The sequence below is a fragment of the Hyposmocoma kahamanoa genome, unplaced genomic scaffold (assembly GCF_003589595.1).
Source record: "Hyposmocoma kahamanoa isolate Upper Pololo Valley unplaced genomic scaffold, ASM358959v1 211, whole genome shotgun sequence".
In the NCBI taxonomy this organism is placed as follows: domain Eukaryota; kingdom Metazoa; phylum Arthropoda; class Insecta; order Lepidoptera; family Cosmopterigidae; genus Hyposmocoma; species Hyposmocoma kahamanoa.
In genome coordinates this window covers 4,930,270-4,948,125 of record NW_020653732.1, presented here as the reverse complement: position 1 = coordinate 4,948,125, position 17,856 = coordinate 4,930,270, and the positions used below count along the sequence as shown (strand labels likewise).

The window sequence follows — 17,856 nt, the reverse complement described above, 5'->3', positions numbered from 1 at the left end:
TCTATTTCGATGACTCTAGGAACCGTTAGGTTTAAACTTGGTGTGAATTATTTGAAATAATTTATCTAATGAAAAATACCTATTTTAAATAAATAAGTAAATTTAGATATGATTGAAAATTGAATTTATATAAAGTTATATTATAAAATATTATTTGCATAGGTTGATTTTTATTTCTCTTAGATTTCAATTCACAATTCACACCCATACATTTTGTGTCTTTTCATTCCATTATACATTAATAACATTTACAGTAACTTTAAACAATTACCACCTATTTAATTATTTATATTTAAAATTATAAAAAATGTACAACGATTTATTTTCTATTAAATATTCTTCTTAGATTTAAAAGTTGGTTGTGCCGATACATTTAAACTTTTCACATTTACCTTTTATTTCAAAATCCGCCATTTTGATTGTGCGCCATTTTTTTTTCCGGCCATTAAGTCCTTTTATTAGTAAAAACTGACAAGTCTCGCACCATTTGGTGATTCTAGCATTGAAACCGATAGAACGTGTTCTCGGTGGAACAAATTAGTTCTTTGAAATATCATTACATGAGGGATAACACCAAGGTTGTCAATCTTTAGATAAAATCACTTACATTGGAAAAATCAGTTACTTTTTTTCTGTCCAAACGCTGTTACACTGCAGGCCAAACCCTGTTGACAAAAACAATTCGATTAAATATAATTTCATTTAATGTTAAAGTCAAAAAGATTTGGCCTCTTATCACACCGTTCATCGAACCCCTCTAAAAAAAAATCAAAGTGGCGGTAAATAGAAAAAAAAGGTGACGTGTCAATAAGATTGAACTAATAAAAAACACAAGGTGAACAATTGAAAATAACAATGAAGAAATAACATATTATGAATTAGATACAAATTTAAAGTGTGTGACATTAGACCAAATAACTTATTATGAAAAAAACTACAACGACTAACAGAAGTGTATGAAAAATATGAAGTTGCACGTTAAAATCATAATTTCGCACAATTGTTCATTACAAATTATGCGTATTCCTTATTATGCCTATAATCATTTTGCCTCATAGTACACATCCTAAAATGCATTTCGTAGCCTTAGTATAATAAAACCACATGTGGTCGTAAGTCGAAAGTATTCTTATCACATGAAAGTCATAATAGTACGTTGTATGTAACGACGAAAAAGAAGAAATTACTAACGAAGGTCTTTTAGAAGCCCGAAGCCAAAGGCTGAGGGCTTTAATAAGTCGAGTTTTGTATTTTTTTTACCGTCCTTGATACATACAACGTTTTTTATCACATTTGCGAGGAAATAAATACAATATAAATATGGATCACAACATAACTCCATTTGCAAGTTACGGAATTGGCAAATGGAGGCAAAATTTTGTTTTTTTTTTAAATTCTTCCACAGACTATACAACTCGAACTAAAATATTGTAAAAAGCAAATACACATACAACCATGAAAGAATACGGATTGAATAAAAAAAATGCTAAATTTTTAAATAAAAAGTAATTAAAATCAATTATAGAAATTCTTAATAAGATATAAGTATTTAAGTAGTATGAGGCTGAATTGTAATTACATTTCTGTATTTAATAAAACATTTTCAGCGAATGTTTTAATTTTGAACTTAAGTAATCTCCTTGCGTGAACTTGAACCTGACCTATATAAGGAAGTATATCGTGCTACAAAAAAAAAATTGCTTATCGACCATGGCTGTAATGAGAGAAAAGACCCGAGGGTTTTATTTGGGGCATTATAGTCAAGTCAGCCACCATGCAATCATACCATTTACGAGCAAGTGTGGTGAAAAAATAATAAGAACTACATAAAACCAATTTAAAAGAAATCTCCTGAAAAGTTTTCATTTTGCAGATGTGTACTTATTACACAAGGAGTGCGTTTTAACGACTCACGCCTAGATCTGTAATCTGTGCACTATTTATTCTAAAGTAGACAGAAAGTTTTCCATACACTTCGATTTTGTTTAGCCAGACCACATCAATAAATACTAATGAAAATAGGGATGTAATACTGTTGAGTGTGTAGTCATGTTATTGATATTCTAGCATCGAGTATTTAACCAGAAATAGAGACGAAATAAGGGCCATCTATCCCTGGCAACTCATCAGGTAAATTAACCTTATATCACTTTTAAATATCAACTGTCGTTTGAGCTGAAATCGCGAATTAGGAAACTGAAATAATACAGCGCCAACAACAGACCTGTGTGTATGTCTCTGTATATTCCAAAAATATCCTGTATTTATTGTAATAAAGATAATATCTGTAACAATGGGGGCTGTTCCTTTGGGCGGTGTGGGAAAAACAGCAAAATTCTAATTTCAAAACAAACGGAGTCCCATTTCAACGGTAATTAAATATTAAATATGTAATTTTTCAATTTTCGTCCAATATAGTAAAAACCCAAAGCCAATCGGAGCACAGTTGTCACAGTAATGATTTGGCAGAATAGTTTTCAAACAAATTAAATGACATTTCGTCTCTATTTCTGGTTATATACTCGATGTATTCTAGCTTAGCATTTTGAACTAAAAATAGCGGTAAACTGATCCCATCTTCAGCTGTCATGTTCGTTATATTCATTGAAGTAAGGGTTTCGAAGACCCATGCGGTGGAACAGAGAAAGTCCGTTGTCACTGAAATGGATATTTGTATATACAGCCAGTTAAAAACTGAAAACGTGTATTTTCCCTTCAATCCCCTAATGGGATAAGCTTGCTCATGGAGTTATTGGCTAAAAAATCAGCGCTATCCTTGCCATTAACTATAAATAAATAAAAAAAAACTTTTTAAATGTTATACTGCCCATGGTCAGTCCTATATAACGATTTTCCGCGACAAAATGTCGGAAAATTAAACTATTAAAGAAAAATTACAATCTAAGATCTAGAGGTAAGGCGAATTAGACGGCTTAGCCTATCCCAGATTTATATATCTCGGATCTGGCAGAATGGCCAATTAGATGCCTTAGCCTATACTAATTCCTGAAGGACAAACAATTTTACAACAGTCCATGGTCATTTTAGAAAATGAAAATCTTAAAAACGCCTAGAACAGGAGCAAAAAGAATCTTTTTGTCTTTTAAAATGTTATATTGTCTATGGTCATTTTAAAAATAATATTTTAGCGCGCATTTTAAGGAATAGGCGGCAAAGTTATACGTCTATAAAAATCGCCAGAAAGAATTTTTTGGCCATAATAAAAAGTTTATATCACCATTACATCTAGTAACTGTAACATAGTATGTTTTGTAGCTAAGTATCATTCATTTTGACATTAAAGTCTCAGGTTCTAGGACTATGTACTATATTTAAAGTATCTTTATTTAAATTTGATTATAATAATGTAAAATGAAAACAATACGTATTACTGTGTCTCTAATACAGCTATATTGTAATTTTTTTCAAATATACTTACGTGAGCAACCCAGGGTTGGCGTCAGTTTGGTACCACGAGTACTGCGGCACGTAGGGGGGGTGGGGCTGGGGGGCGCCCTGGTGATGAAGCGCGTGCGCAGCGTGCGCGCCTTTCATGTCCCAAGGGCCGGGTGGCGCGCCCTGACAAAGAAAATAATCTGTTAATTACTCCTTCCAAAAGATCCTCTAGACTACACTATTATTTTATGAGTGGTGGCCACGGTGTGCCAACAAACACTGGTAACAACAAATAATAATAAAAACCTTAGAAGTTACTTTAAATAATACGTTTTATAAAAAAAAAACTAACCTCAAAAGCTTGTGGAATTACATCTATTTGCTTGGTTTTATTAAAATCGGTTAACGGACAATAGGTGAAATCTAATAAACCAGATTCATCCCCTAATTTGCCACCCTTGTGACGATGGGTCCTCTTTCATCCTCATCCCACCTTTTATCACACTTTTCTCTGGTTCCTGGACAACTACTTTGAAATTTTGAAACGTTCTTTAACTCCTTTTCTTCATTCCGTCGCCATTCTTTACTAATTAAAATTTCCGAAGCAAACAGAAGAACTTGACTTCATATCAAGTTCTCACCGGTTATACCATTGAAAATCATGTAATCTAACTGCTTATAAAGCATAATATCCTCTATCCTTTTTACCTTGTCTAACCTGTAGGTAATTCAAATCGGGAGCGTTTTTATCTAACTGTACCTGTGTTTATATAGCATTGTTACAGCCTTAATCTTTACCTTTACCTTTCCTCATTTTCCTGTTCTTTACCTATTCCTATTTTATAATAAATGATGTGGACGGAACATTTCATTTGATTTCTTTCTTTCGAAACCCTCGGCACACCTTTATAGGTGGAATATTTGAATGGTACCGTTACTGAGATAACCCCTTTCTAGCAAAAAAAAGAACAGTCGAAGCTGGTTTACAAATATGGAAGTAATCTCATAACGCAAAAAAAAAGAAAAATATAAAATTGATAACAAACCAGGAGGTTTGCCGAATTCAAAAGAAGGAGGACCTTCTTTTGAATACGGTGAAAAATTGACCTTTGGTTCTAGATTATAAACGCAAAGCGAAGTTTTTTTTAAAGAACATCGGTTCTGCAGTGGAGTTTAAACGAGCTGTCATAAAGTCTACACGGTGTTATAAGAGTTTAATGTGTTACCAAAACACCAATTTCCATGTGATTAAAATCACATTCAGTGTTATTGAGTTAATCAAGTTAAAACGTATAGGCGCGCCCGTCACACCCCTACCACTGTTTTTAATCTAATAAAGATATTATTCATACAACAACGTATGTATATAAGCTATGTTATATGTTAAGAAACACGCAACAAGTTGTATACGGTGTCGGAAACTTATTACTTGAAGTATATTAGAGAATTAGTTGAATTTGTTTTTCTTTAGCACCGGAAACTGTTGTCTGTGACAGGGAGTAAATATCTAGAGATGTACCCAAAAACTTCTAAGGATGCGACAGATCTCGCCGATACGCCAAGAACTGCATGCGTGCAGTTAAATACATGTGCTGCCACTTATGGGAAGGCTCTGCTAAATATCAACTGGCCACCTTGGATTCAACGGACAAGCGTGTCAAGAAGCTTATAGGCGACTCGGAATTAGTAGAGGCGAAGCTGCGGAGTCTTGAACGCCGTCGTAAAATTGCCCGCTTATCTGTATTCTACAGGATATACCACGGACAGTGTGAGCGCCTTCGCCATTTCCATCACCGGGGGATTAGACGTGAGCTGGGGGTTTCACTCCTATGTTGTGGATATTCAAACGTTTCGCACGAAGCGTTCGCTTCCCCATTTATCGGGCGAGCGCCCAGGGAGTGGAATTACCTGCCTGCGGTCATGTTCCCTGAACGCCATAATTTGGACTTTTTCAAAGCGAGAGTGAATTTTTCAAGGTCTTGTATCCCCGATCCCGCTGAGGCATGTATAGAATTTTTCTCAAACAATGTGAGGAAATAATAGAAGACTAAAGAGAGGAAGATGTATAATAGAAAAAGTAAAAATAAAATTACATTGAAATTTATATAATACAATTGCTAATAGAAAATGTTATTGCTTTTTCCAGGCACATTAAAGAAATCTGCTGAACTTCTGATGATGTCTTTGAATGTGTATCTATTACTGTGTTTTCATTATCACTCTTCTCACTAGCACTCATTTTCGCAACCAATTCACAAATAAGACGAAAAAACAAAAGAATGCCAAAACACTTCAGTTTATATGTTTCCGCTATTTTCTTTTTTTTTAAGTAAGCTGTACAGGTAGGTATTTTTAATTCTCGCAATTACGAACACTGGGCAGTTGGCTGTATGAGTTTTTCTTTAGCCTGTTTACATAGTTCATTACTAGCAGGTAGATTTAAAAGTTTAGAGAAGAGAAAACATTTCCGAACATGTTTGAGAAAAGGTATATATTACTAATAATAACCAGCGATACTTACATATCCGACCCGCGGATCCCACGACTGCTGGTGAGGCGGTTTTACATCACACGAAGATCCATCAGGCGATCTTCCTGCCGTTGGCTGCAAAACAATATAATATTACAACATACCCTGTGTTGTAGAAAACTCAAGTCCAGGAGTCTACATTTATAAACTAGACTCATTTTGCATAGCTCGATGGCCTAAAACATTCACTAATCCGAGTCGAGTCATCAGAGCATGGACTCGAGTCTAAAAAGAACTCGGGTTGTCAACGTCTCGAATCACTTCGAGTCGTATTTTGGAACTCGAGTTTTATTTAGCTCGAAGCGACTTCTACTCCACAAAGTTAATAAGTACGACAAGCAGGGTTCAATTTCATTGAACAACTGCTATTGCTCTGAATTAAATAAAAATTCAATACAGTGATTTAAAAGAAAAGAAGATACTAATACGAGTACTTAATTATACTATAGTTTAACGCACCACACCACAACATCGCTCAGTAGTACTTACCAGACTCGAGCTCAGCTCGTTACATGAACAGACTCGAACACGAGCGCGTCTCGTTAGATAAATAGACTCGAGCACTAATGTCAAACTCGAGTCTATTCGGAAACTCGATAGGCTCGTAGTACATCGAGCAGTGAGTCTTTGTCTTTACGAAATAATTTTCGAGAAATAATTTGGACTAAAGACAAAAAATAATTAATTTCTTACATATCCGACCTTCACATCCCAAGCCTGTTGCGGGGGTTGCTTCACATCCCACGGGGTGCTAGTAGGAGACAGCCCGGGGGACAATTCCGACACGGGGGTGGAACTAGGGGTAGGGGAGTGCGCCTGCGCTGGTCCCCCACTTTGGTACGCTGATGGAGAGTGCTGAGAACCGCTAGAGCTACCGCCGCCACCTAAATAAACAACAGAAAGTAATAAGTAAATAATTTTAAATAGAAAATTAACAATTAAATAAAGTAACTAATTCACTTTTCAGCTGGAAAACAGTGCAAATTACTAGGTCAGTAACTGTTTTTGAAGTTTTGAATGGCACTTGCAACGGTTATGTACAGGCGTGTCGCTTACCACCAGCCGAACAGTCACTTGGTATTATAAAGAAACGAGTCCATAACAGTCACCGGGTCGTCATCCGTCGTCATCCGCCTTCAGATAAGTTCGCCTTGTCGTTTACACCGAGTCGTCTGTCGCTTTCACTTACAAAATTCTTATCGCGGTTGGGCGCGGTCGCGGATACGTATAGTCTGTCTTTTTTGAAAACCAAGTAATATGACAGTTTACTGCGCAAAAGTGTTGCTTGCTTGCAAGCAGCTAGAGATTGCATTCGATAAATATTCTATCTATTATCGACTGAATGTTGGTCACGCTTATGGAATAAATAGCCGAAAATAGCCCTCAGCTTATCGTTGTCCAATTATTGAGCACAGGTTTATTTGAAATGTAAATTTTTGTAAATTCATAAGTATTTAGAACGATGTCTATAAAAAGGAGACGTATTTCAAAGATTTCATTTTAATTCAAAATGTATTTCGGTAATAAAGGAATTAGTAGCATTATAACGTTATAACATACACAATTCAGTCATTTTTGGCCAAATTTTATCTTTCACAATCTATCGATAAACTGTCGACAAGAACTACGTGACTATTTAAAATTTATGAAAACTGACAACCCTGCAAATGTCATTTTATTCCGTCTTAAAAAAATAGACCATAGAAACTTGTATGGTCAATAAACGCGTTGCTTGCCGAAGGCGACCGTATCCCCCATACCCTTTACACCTAGTCGCTTCGGACAACTTTGGCAGCGAACTACGATCGTCAGACTTACTATTTACACCGAGTAGCTTGCCGCCTTCGGTGGGCAAGCGACGCGACCGTCGCTAGTGGACTAGAAATGGGGAAAAGCGTTACATTTCTATCACCGTGACTTTACCACAGTGACAAATCACCGTGATTTTATTACGCCTGTCTCTTATATCACGATACACGTTTTTGGCAAGCGGCAACTATCTAATAGTCTTTACTGTTATTCACTTTCAAGTAACGTTTATTTTTTTTTTATAATATCAAGTGACGGGACGAACAAGTCGTGCGCCTGATGGTAAGCTATATGGTAAGCCTGTCCGTAACAGTTGCAATGCCACTCAGAGATTTAAATCGCAAATATCTGAGGGGCATTATTACGCCCGACACCTTGAGACATAAATTGATAAGTCCCTTTAAAACCGGAACACAGTAATGCTAATATTACTGCTTGGCGCCAGAAATAGCTCTATATATATACGTCAGGTACCTTTGGGTATGCTGATGATAGCATAGTTGTGGACAGGTACTTGACCAACGCAAGGGTCAGTGGAGAAGAAATCCAATCTAGTCGAGAGTCCATGGTTAGTCGTTTGAATTTGACACTTAAGGTAGTCTCCGATTGGGGCGATGCCAACCTTGTCAAATTTATTGCTACCAAAACGCAGGCGTGTCTTTTCTCCACTAAACGGAGTCCCTTTCATTTGACTCCGACTTTTCATGATATACCCAAACCGATAGCCGACCGTCTTCACCTACTTGGAATGGACCTGTCGTCCAATCTGAACTTCGGCAGTTACATTGAATCCATGGCCAAAAATGCAGCCAAGAAGCTTGGCATCCTTTCCAAGATGAGGCGATACTTCACACCGGGACAGTTGCTTCAGCTGTACCAAGCACAAGTCCGGTCGTGTATGGAGTACTGTTGCCACTTATGGGATGGCTCTGCTAAATACCAACTGGTCACCTTGAATTCAATAGACAAGCGTGCTAAGAGGCTTATAAGTGACTCGAAACTAGTAGAGGCGAAGCTGCAGAGCCTTGAACACCGCCGTAGAGTTGCCAGCTTATCGATATTCTTTAGGATATATCACGGACAGTGTGCGATGGAATTGCATAATTTGATTCCGCTTTCCCCTTTGCATCATTGGGAGACTAGACGTGGGCTGGGATACCACCCCTATGTTGTGGACATTCCCCGAATTCGCACGAAGTGTTTCGCTTCCACATTTGTATGGCGAGCGGCTCGGGAGTGGAATTCCCTGCCTGCAGACTTGTTCCCCGAACACTATGACTTGGACCTTTTCTAGGCGAGAGTGAATAGGCATTATTTAGGTGTGCATGCTACATCGTCGACCTCATTGTCATTTTCCATCAGGTGAGATGGAGGTGAAATGTGTACTTATTTTTTTATAAAAAAAAAATAGGTAAGGTTACTTCCCTGAAAGATCCATTCCATTCCATTTGAAAAGCTGATCCTGATGACCGTCACGTTTTTTAACGAATCACGTTTTTTAAACAAAAAGACCACGCGGCGTGTTTATTATAAATTTTGTACAATTATCCTTTTTTTATATATTTTTACAATATTTACACGGTATTTATACTGATGTAATTATCTCTTGGTTCTTATTTAGAATTTAAAAATAAAAGCGAACTACAATGATTTTGTTCGTAAAACACGTCTGTATGACGTGGTGTGACTCACGGTGACAGTTAGTGGAACGGAGGAAGAACCTATGTGATTTTGGAACGTCGTTCTTTGGTAATAAGTCACGATAATACCATTTGACAGTTGATCACTGTGGTTTTTTTCAACGTGACGTTATTTACCACCCACCTCTATCATCGACCTGGTGTAAATTCACCATAACTTATACCGGTACTCATGCCCGTATATCACGTTAAACTAATGTTAGTAAAACAATATGCTCACCATGTAATAACTGATTATTGTTCGGCGGGCTGCCAGGCGGCAGGCTGAGACTGGGCGGCGGGGCACCAACTTGTGCGGCCTTCATCATTTTCTTGTACTTGCTGCGCCGGTTCTGGAACCAGATCTTCACCTGCAGACAAAAGAGAAAGAGTCTTATAATTATTAAACACAAAGCTTATATTAATATTGTGTACTAATAAGACATCTGTGAATACCTAATGGTCTTATAAAATTTAAAAAAAATACTAACTACATGAATCTTTAACTTCGTTCCTAAAAAGTTGTCATTTACAGACATGGCCTTATTACATCATGGGTGTAAAATTTTAAAGGACATTACCATTCATAACAGTCTACCATAAACATAGCATTTTTCAACTATAACAGCAACTAAACAGTAAAATGACATTATCATAAATTATCATTAAAAGATAATAAACAGGTCGATAAAAGAAATACAAAGAAATTCACAACTCTATTGAGAATATTTTTAGTTAGAGAAATAACATTAAGCTCCTGTCCCACTGTCATGCCTAGAACATAGATATTTCCAAACCATGAACACATGTACAACGTGTACATGTATACAGGGGTAGCGTGAATGTAGGCGGGGTTAGGGTGCGGACCGTTATGCACAGCACGGGACCAGTGTTGGTCTAGTGATGGGCACTTATCGATATTGTACACATCGATAAATACAATATTCTGGGTATGAGGAACGTGACCATGTTTTTCCCTCAGAGCGGGACGATTATAAATTAATTATTCTTTTTAAAAATAGGACACATGTTTATGATAGTTACAAAATGTGTGATGATAAAAAATAAATGAACCAATCTTGTGTAGTCAGGGTGGGTTGGCTCTATACGAGTATATTTTTCGCTTTATTTTATCCTCACGCATATCTCCCGCCGACGTAGGCAGGAGGCTCTTATCAAGTCTCCTTCACCTCCTCGAATTGGCTACTTTACACGTATTGTATAGAGAATCTCCAACTTCTAAGATTACCTAGTACTATACTACTAATGCTAACACGGGACCTCATATTTTAAATAATATAACTCTAAGAACTCGATAATATAACTCTGTTCGACAGGGTCATGAGCGCGTCATTCTTGACACTTAACATTTAAATCCAACTCTATATAGCTTACGATAAGAACGGTCCAAAGTTCAAAGTGTCAAGCTTGACATTCTTGACTGTAGAATCTTGAATTTTTTTCTAATGCATAGTGTAACTTGTTTAAGTAGACATACGAAATAAATATAATATAATATTATTATTAATTTAGATTTCCAATTTTGTCGCTTTTGATCAGGTGTGTGTATTAATTTTAAACCGACTTCAAAAAAAGGAGGTGGTTCTCAATTCAATACTTTTTTATATATATAATATATATAAAAAAATACTATATTTGTAAAACGATTTTGATGGTTACTTTTTTGTTGGAAAGAGAATACCTCAGTAGTGGTCTCAAATTTAGAGAAAATATTCCACCTCTAAGAGTGGAGAACTAGGGGTTGAATCCGGTTTCGCGCACCTTCCGGTAACCAATTTTATTAAAACTTGCCAAGATGTAATTCCACGTACGTTTGTGGCCGGCTTTTTTTAAGTTGTAAGTCTTTTAGGTCTTCTTAACTCTGGCTGTCTACGGCATTACCATTAGGTATGGCGTCTGTAAATAATTCATAAATTCATTTGACATGTTTTGTTGTAATATTAATTATCTTATTTATTATTGTGTCGAATGTGAAATAAATTAATTCAAGTTTTTTGTATAATTCAAATGTCATCGTTGTAAATGAAGGAAAAAGAAGTTCTTTTTCATATTAATTAAACATTACTTCATAACATAAATTGAGAATGGATACGTAACAAGTGGGATAATAAATTATTAAAAGTTTAATTTTCTGTATCATACAAAACAGTTACATCATTATTATTGCCAAAAGTTAAAAACAAAAAAGTTTAAAACAATTTCGCTTCGGTGCAAATTGACAATTTTCGTCTTACTAACGAAAAACATGTGTGTCAAATTATGCACGTCGTAATACCGGTTACTTTCATGTTGTTGGACTTATAAATTCATTTTAGGTACAATATACTCCACTGCTGGTCATGAGTGTTATTTAAATAGAGTGTCATGAACAAAATTGAAAAGAAAATTTGTTCATTCTTTTAATGCATTTTTTTAACCGATTTCAAAAAAGAACTTCGACTTTTTGTATGTATGTTATGCAAAAATTATTTAGGTTTGTGACATAAGTAGACAAGTTCCATGTGCCTGTAATTTAACTAAAATCCTACGACTGTTTAAGTCATCTCCTGGGCGAGCTTGTTCAATCGTAGACCCTATCTTTGCCTAATTGCAAGGTGGTGGCTAAGAGCAAGTCCATCAACTAAAAAAAAAATACTTTATTGCGGCACATCACATGGCAATTTGTATTAGTTATTGGGTGTTTGATGTGCTTGGAAAAATATTTGACATACATACATTTTTGTATATGCAGACACTGACAAATGCGACCGTCTACAAATGGAGCAAAATAAGGAGTTAAAAGTATTTGCCTTTTGGGCTCCTTTGATGTGCATCGAGAGACCAGCGCGCGGTAATCTAGACATGGAGATTGTTTGCCAAATATATCAAACACGCAAATACAAATACACATGTGAAGTGCTACCATTAGAGTATTTATTTCAACAAATCGTAATAAATAAAGAATAAGCATGTTACAATAATTTTGTTGCAATTTTTATAGCTTTACTACGCTAATAGAAATACCTGAACAATAACATAAACTACACGTCATAAATTAACAATTAATCAAGTAGTATCAATGACATAATTGCATCAATTAAGTCGTAACTTTTGCATTACAATTTTTAAATGATTTCATTTTACTTCTCAATATAACTAATATAAAACAATAATATGTAAGTTACGAGCAGTAAATAACTTAGTAACCATTTATAACTTATTTAAAGAAAATATTGTTTAATTATACTCATAAATATGTTTACAGTAATGTTAAAAAATATCATGTTATTATGTCAAGTTATGTCACAGAGATTTAAAGCTTTGTGTGGGAATGCAACTGCACTTGCTATTTACTTCGTCCATTTAATCTTTATTCAGCGTACCTCTACAACAGTCATGAGTGTATTTTGTCTTCACAAACAGGATAAAATCTCCTTTCAAATATCAATGTGGATAAATACGAAACTATCGACAACAAAACACAAACTCGTCCCATACCTAGCAACCCCCACAAGGGTAACCCGCCTCAATTTGTGGGGTCAGGGGGCGCCATGTAAGTTAACCTAACTCACTGTATCGGCATTCACTTAGTTCAAGCTTTTATCTATAGTTTCATTCACAGTTTTATAGATCAGTGTATTAAAAAGTTATTACAATTCAATAATCATCATCAACCCTTTACACAGCCCACTACTGGACACGGAACTTCTTAACGAGTCCATATAAGCTTAAATGGCATTGGTTGATTCCGCATTGTGAACGTGTTGAATCAATCACGTTGGAAAATCGTGGATCATGGTGAACGGCACAAATTACGCTAGGTCCCTCCCAGCAGTTGGTGAAGTCGGGCTGTGGACGATAATGATGATATTTATATACGTATATATATACTCACGCTCTTAGATTTCTAGAAAGCTCGCTTGCCTCATTTACATCCTTTAATCTTATCATACAGATCATACTGCTATGTTATTCTTCTCACTACGCATCCCAGTCTTTTCAAAAACACCCTTAATTTGATCTGAGAATGTTTTTCGTGGTCCTCTTCCGACGATGCCTAAAATAAACCTTAGAATAAGTAAATAGTTAAAAGTCGAAACTACCTCTGCTCAGTAATACGGTTCATTTTGCTTGGGTCGGACATTAGATTTATTTCAGATTTTTTTTTTACAAATGAAATAAAGCCGTTTGAAAAATGTATATTGTATACATTACGTGTTCTGTTTAGTTCAGTTCATATAAAAGAAATCATTGGTATAAAGTAAAGTACCTATTTTTTCCAAAGTTCTACACTATTTATGCGGAATCAACCTAAGCCATTTGAGGAAGTATAGACTCTTAAAGTAAACATTTAGTTAAATATTGCAGGTTGAGTTCTTTACATCAGTCAAAAAAGTTTTATTGCGTTCTTTTCATAGCACTTGAGCACAACTGTTGAAACATTCGAAAGTTTACAATACCTAGGATACCGCAATGAACACAAATAGCATGCTGTTGCACCAGAAGAGTAATTTCATTGCGGTCACCACATATGTCGTCGGCCATTTTGATTTTTGTTTTTAACATTGAAAACAATATGCAGTATTTTGTAATATAAGTTTAAATTAAAAGAGCTGTGCTAGTCCAATGGAAGAACTATTGCCTCGTCGTTCCGGTTCTGAAGGGTAAGGGTGCTGGTGAAATTACAGGCACATGGAACTTGTCAATTTATGTCTCCGGGTGACAGGCGCAGTGGCTGTGTTCCTTAGATCTTTGCGATTTAAGCTCTGAATGGGAATGCAACTGCGGACATTAAGGTTGGGACATCTAGTAAGTATTACCTACCTGCGGCAGGAATGCCCGCTCTTCCATTTGTCTTTAGTAATAGAAATGAACTTACTAGCCAAATTTGTTTATAATAATAATAAATAATAAAACCGCAAACCAAAACACTTATGTATGTGTGAGTGAGTGAACATTGTATATGAGTAGATTCCCCGTTTCGTCGAAATTAAATGAGATCAATTCATCAAATTTTTATTGAATTTATATTCAATTATTTTTGTGAAATTACTTCACAAGTTTGTTATAATTATTAATACAAAGATCGAACAGAAAGAAAAAAGGAATTATCGATCCGGCCGGATTTGAACCGATGTTTTTTAACGTGTTAACGTTAGGTCTTTTATGCGTCATTACTCTGAGCACGGGTTTTAAAGGAAAGATAAAAACGGGCATAAGTTACGCTACACTTTATTACTGACAAAATAAAAATTCGTTCCCAGAGTCTTTCGTTTAGCGGTATTCCATACATTTCATACATACACACACAAACGTAAATACATACATACATCATGCGGCAACTACAAAGGCGATCCGGGCATATATTGCATAGTTTTGTGCCCTGGGTTTACGTACAGCGATTCTACCACTTGCTGGATAGTTTTATGCGCTACACGCTATTCAATTAATATTGATTAATTGATTGCATGCAATTTGCTATTTTAATTGGATTTTTGTTTACGAATGGGCGGTTAATCTGCAAAGACGACAAAGCTATAAAAATAGTTCAAAACAGAAAACAAGTAATACGTTATCGTAAAGCAGAATGTAATTTTTTATTGGTTATACATAATACACTACCTACTCAAAAACAAGAAATCAGAAGTAATGTTATAAAACTTTTTTTCTAATTCAAAATCAATGGTAAGTGCAAACTAACGTTGAACATTCAGAGTGGTCCTTCCTGGGAACCATATTCGGGACCTTTTCTGGTCGCTAATGCCCATAGTAATAACTGCCTTGGTCACCGAGGTCGTCAGTCAAAGGTGCCAATAAAATAAATCATCAGGTAATTAATAATTTGTGATTCAATTCCCCAACTAGGCATGGGTCTCCTTTAAGGACTGTAAGGTCATATCTCATGGCAGTTTTTCTAATGAATATCCATTTTTGTCGAACAATAGTTAATTACGTTTTTAACGCCACAGTAATATTTAACACGGTACAACAAAAACAAACCAACACAACACGGTATCAATCACAACAACTCAATTTGCGAATGGTGACGAATAAATTTTCATTAAAAACAAATTAATATTTAATGTGCCCACTCGCGCATAACACCGTTCTTTAAAAAACTCAGTAGCTACAGAACTGCATGCCTTTAGCGGACACTGAGTGATGTGGAGACGCCATTTTTTATTTTTTTATTTTTTATTCAAGTAGGCAATGGCAAATAGTTTATATGTTCCATCGGTTTTTTTCTAGGTTTTACAATGTTTTTTCGTATTTAAAGCCGACGGCTTTTCTAGTTAGTGACGTTTTTTGTACTAAATAATTTTTTGCTTGTTAAGTGTCATGCATGTGAAATAGACAGGTGATAGATATTGGTCCTTTTTAATATTTATTATAGTTAACGCGTAAATTTAAATTATTGATGTATTTGAATATTTCAAAGTTAATATGAATATTGCAAACCTTTACGATATTATATTGTATAATAAAGTTGAGTAATAGAGTGAAGAATACAATAATACCTGAAAGATGTGGCTTGGGGATGTGGTTGGGGGTGGTGCTGATGGTGATGAGATTACAGAAAGGAATATTGAGGTGGTCTGGGCAATGTAGAGCGGATGGATGTAAGAAGAATTATCAAACAGATTTATGATGCGAATGTGGATGGAAGGGTTTTAAGAAGGATTTACATTGACCAGATCAGTGATGTCCTCAAACAGCGTGGGATCCGAAGTGACAAGAATAAAAGAAGTTGTATGAAAAGGGTGGTTGATGTATGTGAGTCTCGAAAGTTGTGTCAGGATAGAGTAAAGTGGCGTTCCGTGGTCTCTGCCTAACCCTCCTGTACGACAAGGGCGTGAGCTTATGTGTGTATATACAATATAATATAAATTTTGTTGATTAGGTGGATTTTTAACCATTGGTTAGGCTGCGTAGTTCTCAATCATGAGTGGTCCCTTGTCCAGTAGATCTCCGTGTGAAAGAGTTCGTCTAGGGTAGTACTGCCACCTTACCTATTTCTGCCGCCAAACAGTAATGTCAGGATTACTGTGTTCCGGTTTTGAAGGGTAAGGGTGCTGGTGAAATTACAGGGACATGGGACTTGCATACTTATACTTATTGTGAGAGTTGGAGCTACAGATTTATAAAACAAATAAACTACTTTAAACATAACCTATATAAACAAATAATAATCAACTTTCTACAATCGCTTGTCTGCTTATTTGCCTCCTACGTTCCATTAAAATAAACTAACTATATTGTTACTTTTCAAATAACACAACCTGTAACGTAACTAAAAGCATAATAAAAAAAATGTTTTTATCTATACTTCAATATCATAACCCAATTAACAAAAAGTATAAATATTTATCACCACGTTGCCATTTTAAGAAGTTTATTATATTTTTTTAATAACTTGCTGCACCGCACTTGTCACTTCCAGTCATCGGTATGCAAATGTTTTGCATAAATTGCATTAATGTGAGATTGGTATGATAAACATAGATCTATGGTTTATTTTTCTTGTTTTTTTTGTTTGTTTGGATGTGGTAGTTCTCTTTAGGATACCGTTAAGCAGGGGGAAAATAATAACGTATAATGAAGAATATTACTTTAGTTAGAATTTAGGTGTAGCAGTTAAATTTCGTTTACGTACTGTTGCTTTGACACCTTTTGTGGCCTCGTAGTTAAAAGTATAGACACTTGATGTGAAGGTCTTGGACTCAATTCCCGATAAGACTTGTTTAGAAGTGTAACGTACTTATTTTTTTTGTTCTAGATAGTGCTCAGAAAGCAGTGAATTACCTCGTTTTGTGATTAAATAACCGATGTCGAATCTAGTACGTTATCATTAGCATTAATAAATCACTTCGTTGTATTTTCACACAATTTTTTTGTATCGGTTAGTGGGAAAAATATTGTTATACAACTGACAGCTATTGTCTTTGACAGGTAAGTTGAAATTATTGCAAATCGAAATGAATAAGTAATTAAATGTTTTAATGACAGAGGCAGTGGAAGGGCAGTGGAAGAATGGTTGCTACGCAATTGACAGCTTGAAGATTCGAATCCCTGTTGCGGCAAGTACCTATGACTTTATTTTCAAAGTGCATTTGCATGCGTTTAGTTGCAATACCTCTCGCCATAGTGAAAGTAAACATTCAATTTTTCACAACAACAAACAAAGTTTAGAAAGTTCCTAACACAGTAGCAAACTATGGCTATAATCTTCTTAGAGGAGACACCGTATCCAATAGTGGGACATAGTATAATAAATTCATGATGAAGAGTTTTGATATGTGTAAACAAAAATGTGTCTATAGGCTAGACACGCAGAATATGTCAAAAACTTGTTGTTGTTGTTGTGAATTATAACTAATGATAACAAATATGTGCCAGATTGCCAATTACCTGGTCTCAAACTATTCATTCTGAGGCACTACC

At 35.5% G+C, this 17,856-nt stretch overlaps 1 protein-coding gene across 5 annotated transcripts in view; it reads right to left on the bottom strand.

The window, feature by feature from the left end:
• Nucleotides 1–334: 334 nt before the first annotated feature.
• Nucleotides 335–17,856, bottom strand: part of LOC113227504 (homeotic protein distal-less) — a 185,414-nt gene continuing 167,892 nt past the window's right edge. For 2 of the 5 annotated variants that reach the window (XM_026460438.1, XM_026460439.1), the window contains 6 exons: nt 9,656–9,785; nt 6,620–6,810; nt 5,918–6,001; nt 3,440–3,579; nt 2,597–2,658; nt 2,437–2,502 (listed from right to left, as the gene is read on the bottom strand). In XM_026460438.1, the coding sequence (XP_026316223.1) occupies nt 2,450–2,502; nt 2,597–2,658; nt 3,440–3,579; nt 5,918–6,001; nt 6,620–6,810; nt 9,656–9,785 (660 nt within the window). In that variant the 3' untranslated portion in view covers nt 2,437–2,449. Of the gene's footprint in view, nt 666–2,419; nt 2,659–3,439; nt 3,580–5,917; nt 6,002–6,619; nt 6,811–9,655; nt 9,786–17,856 lie in introns of those variants that run through there. The other 3 variants (XM_026460440.1, XM_026460442.1, XM_026460441.1) reach the window with 3 other exon arrangements.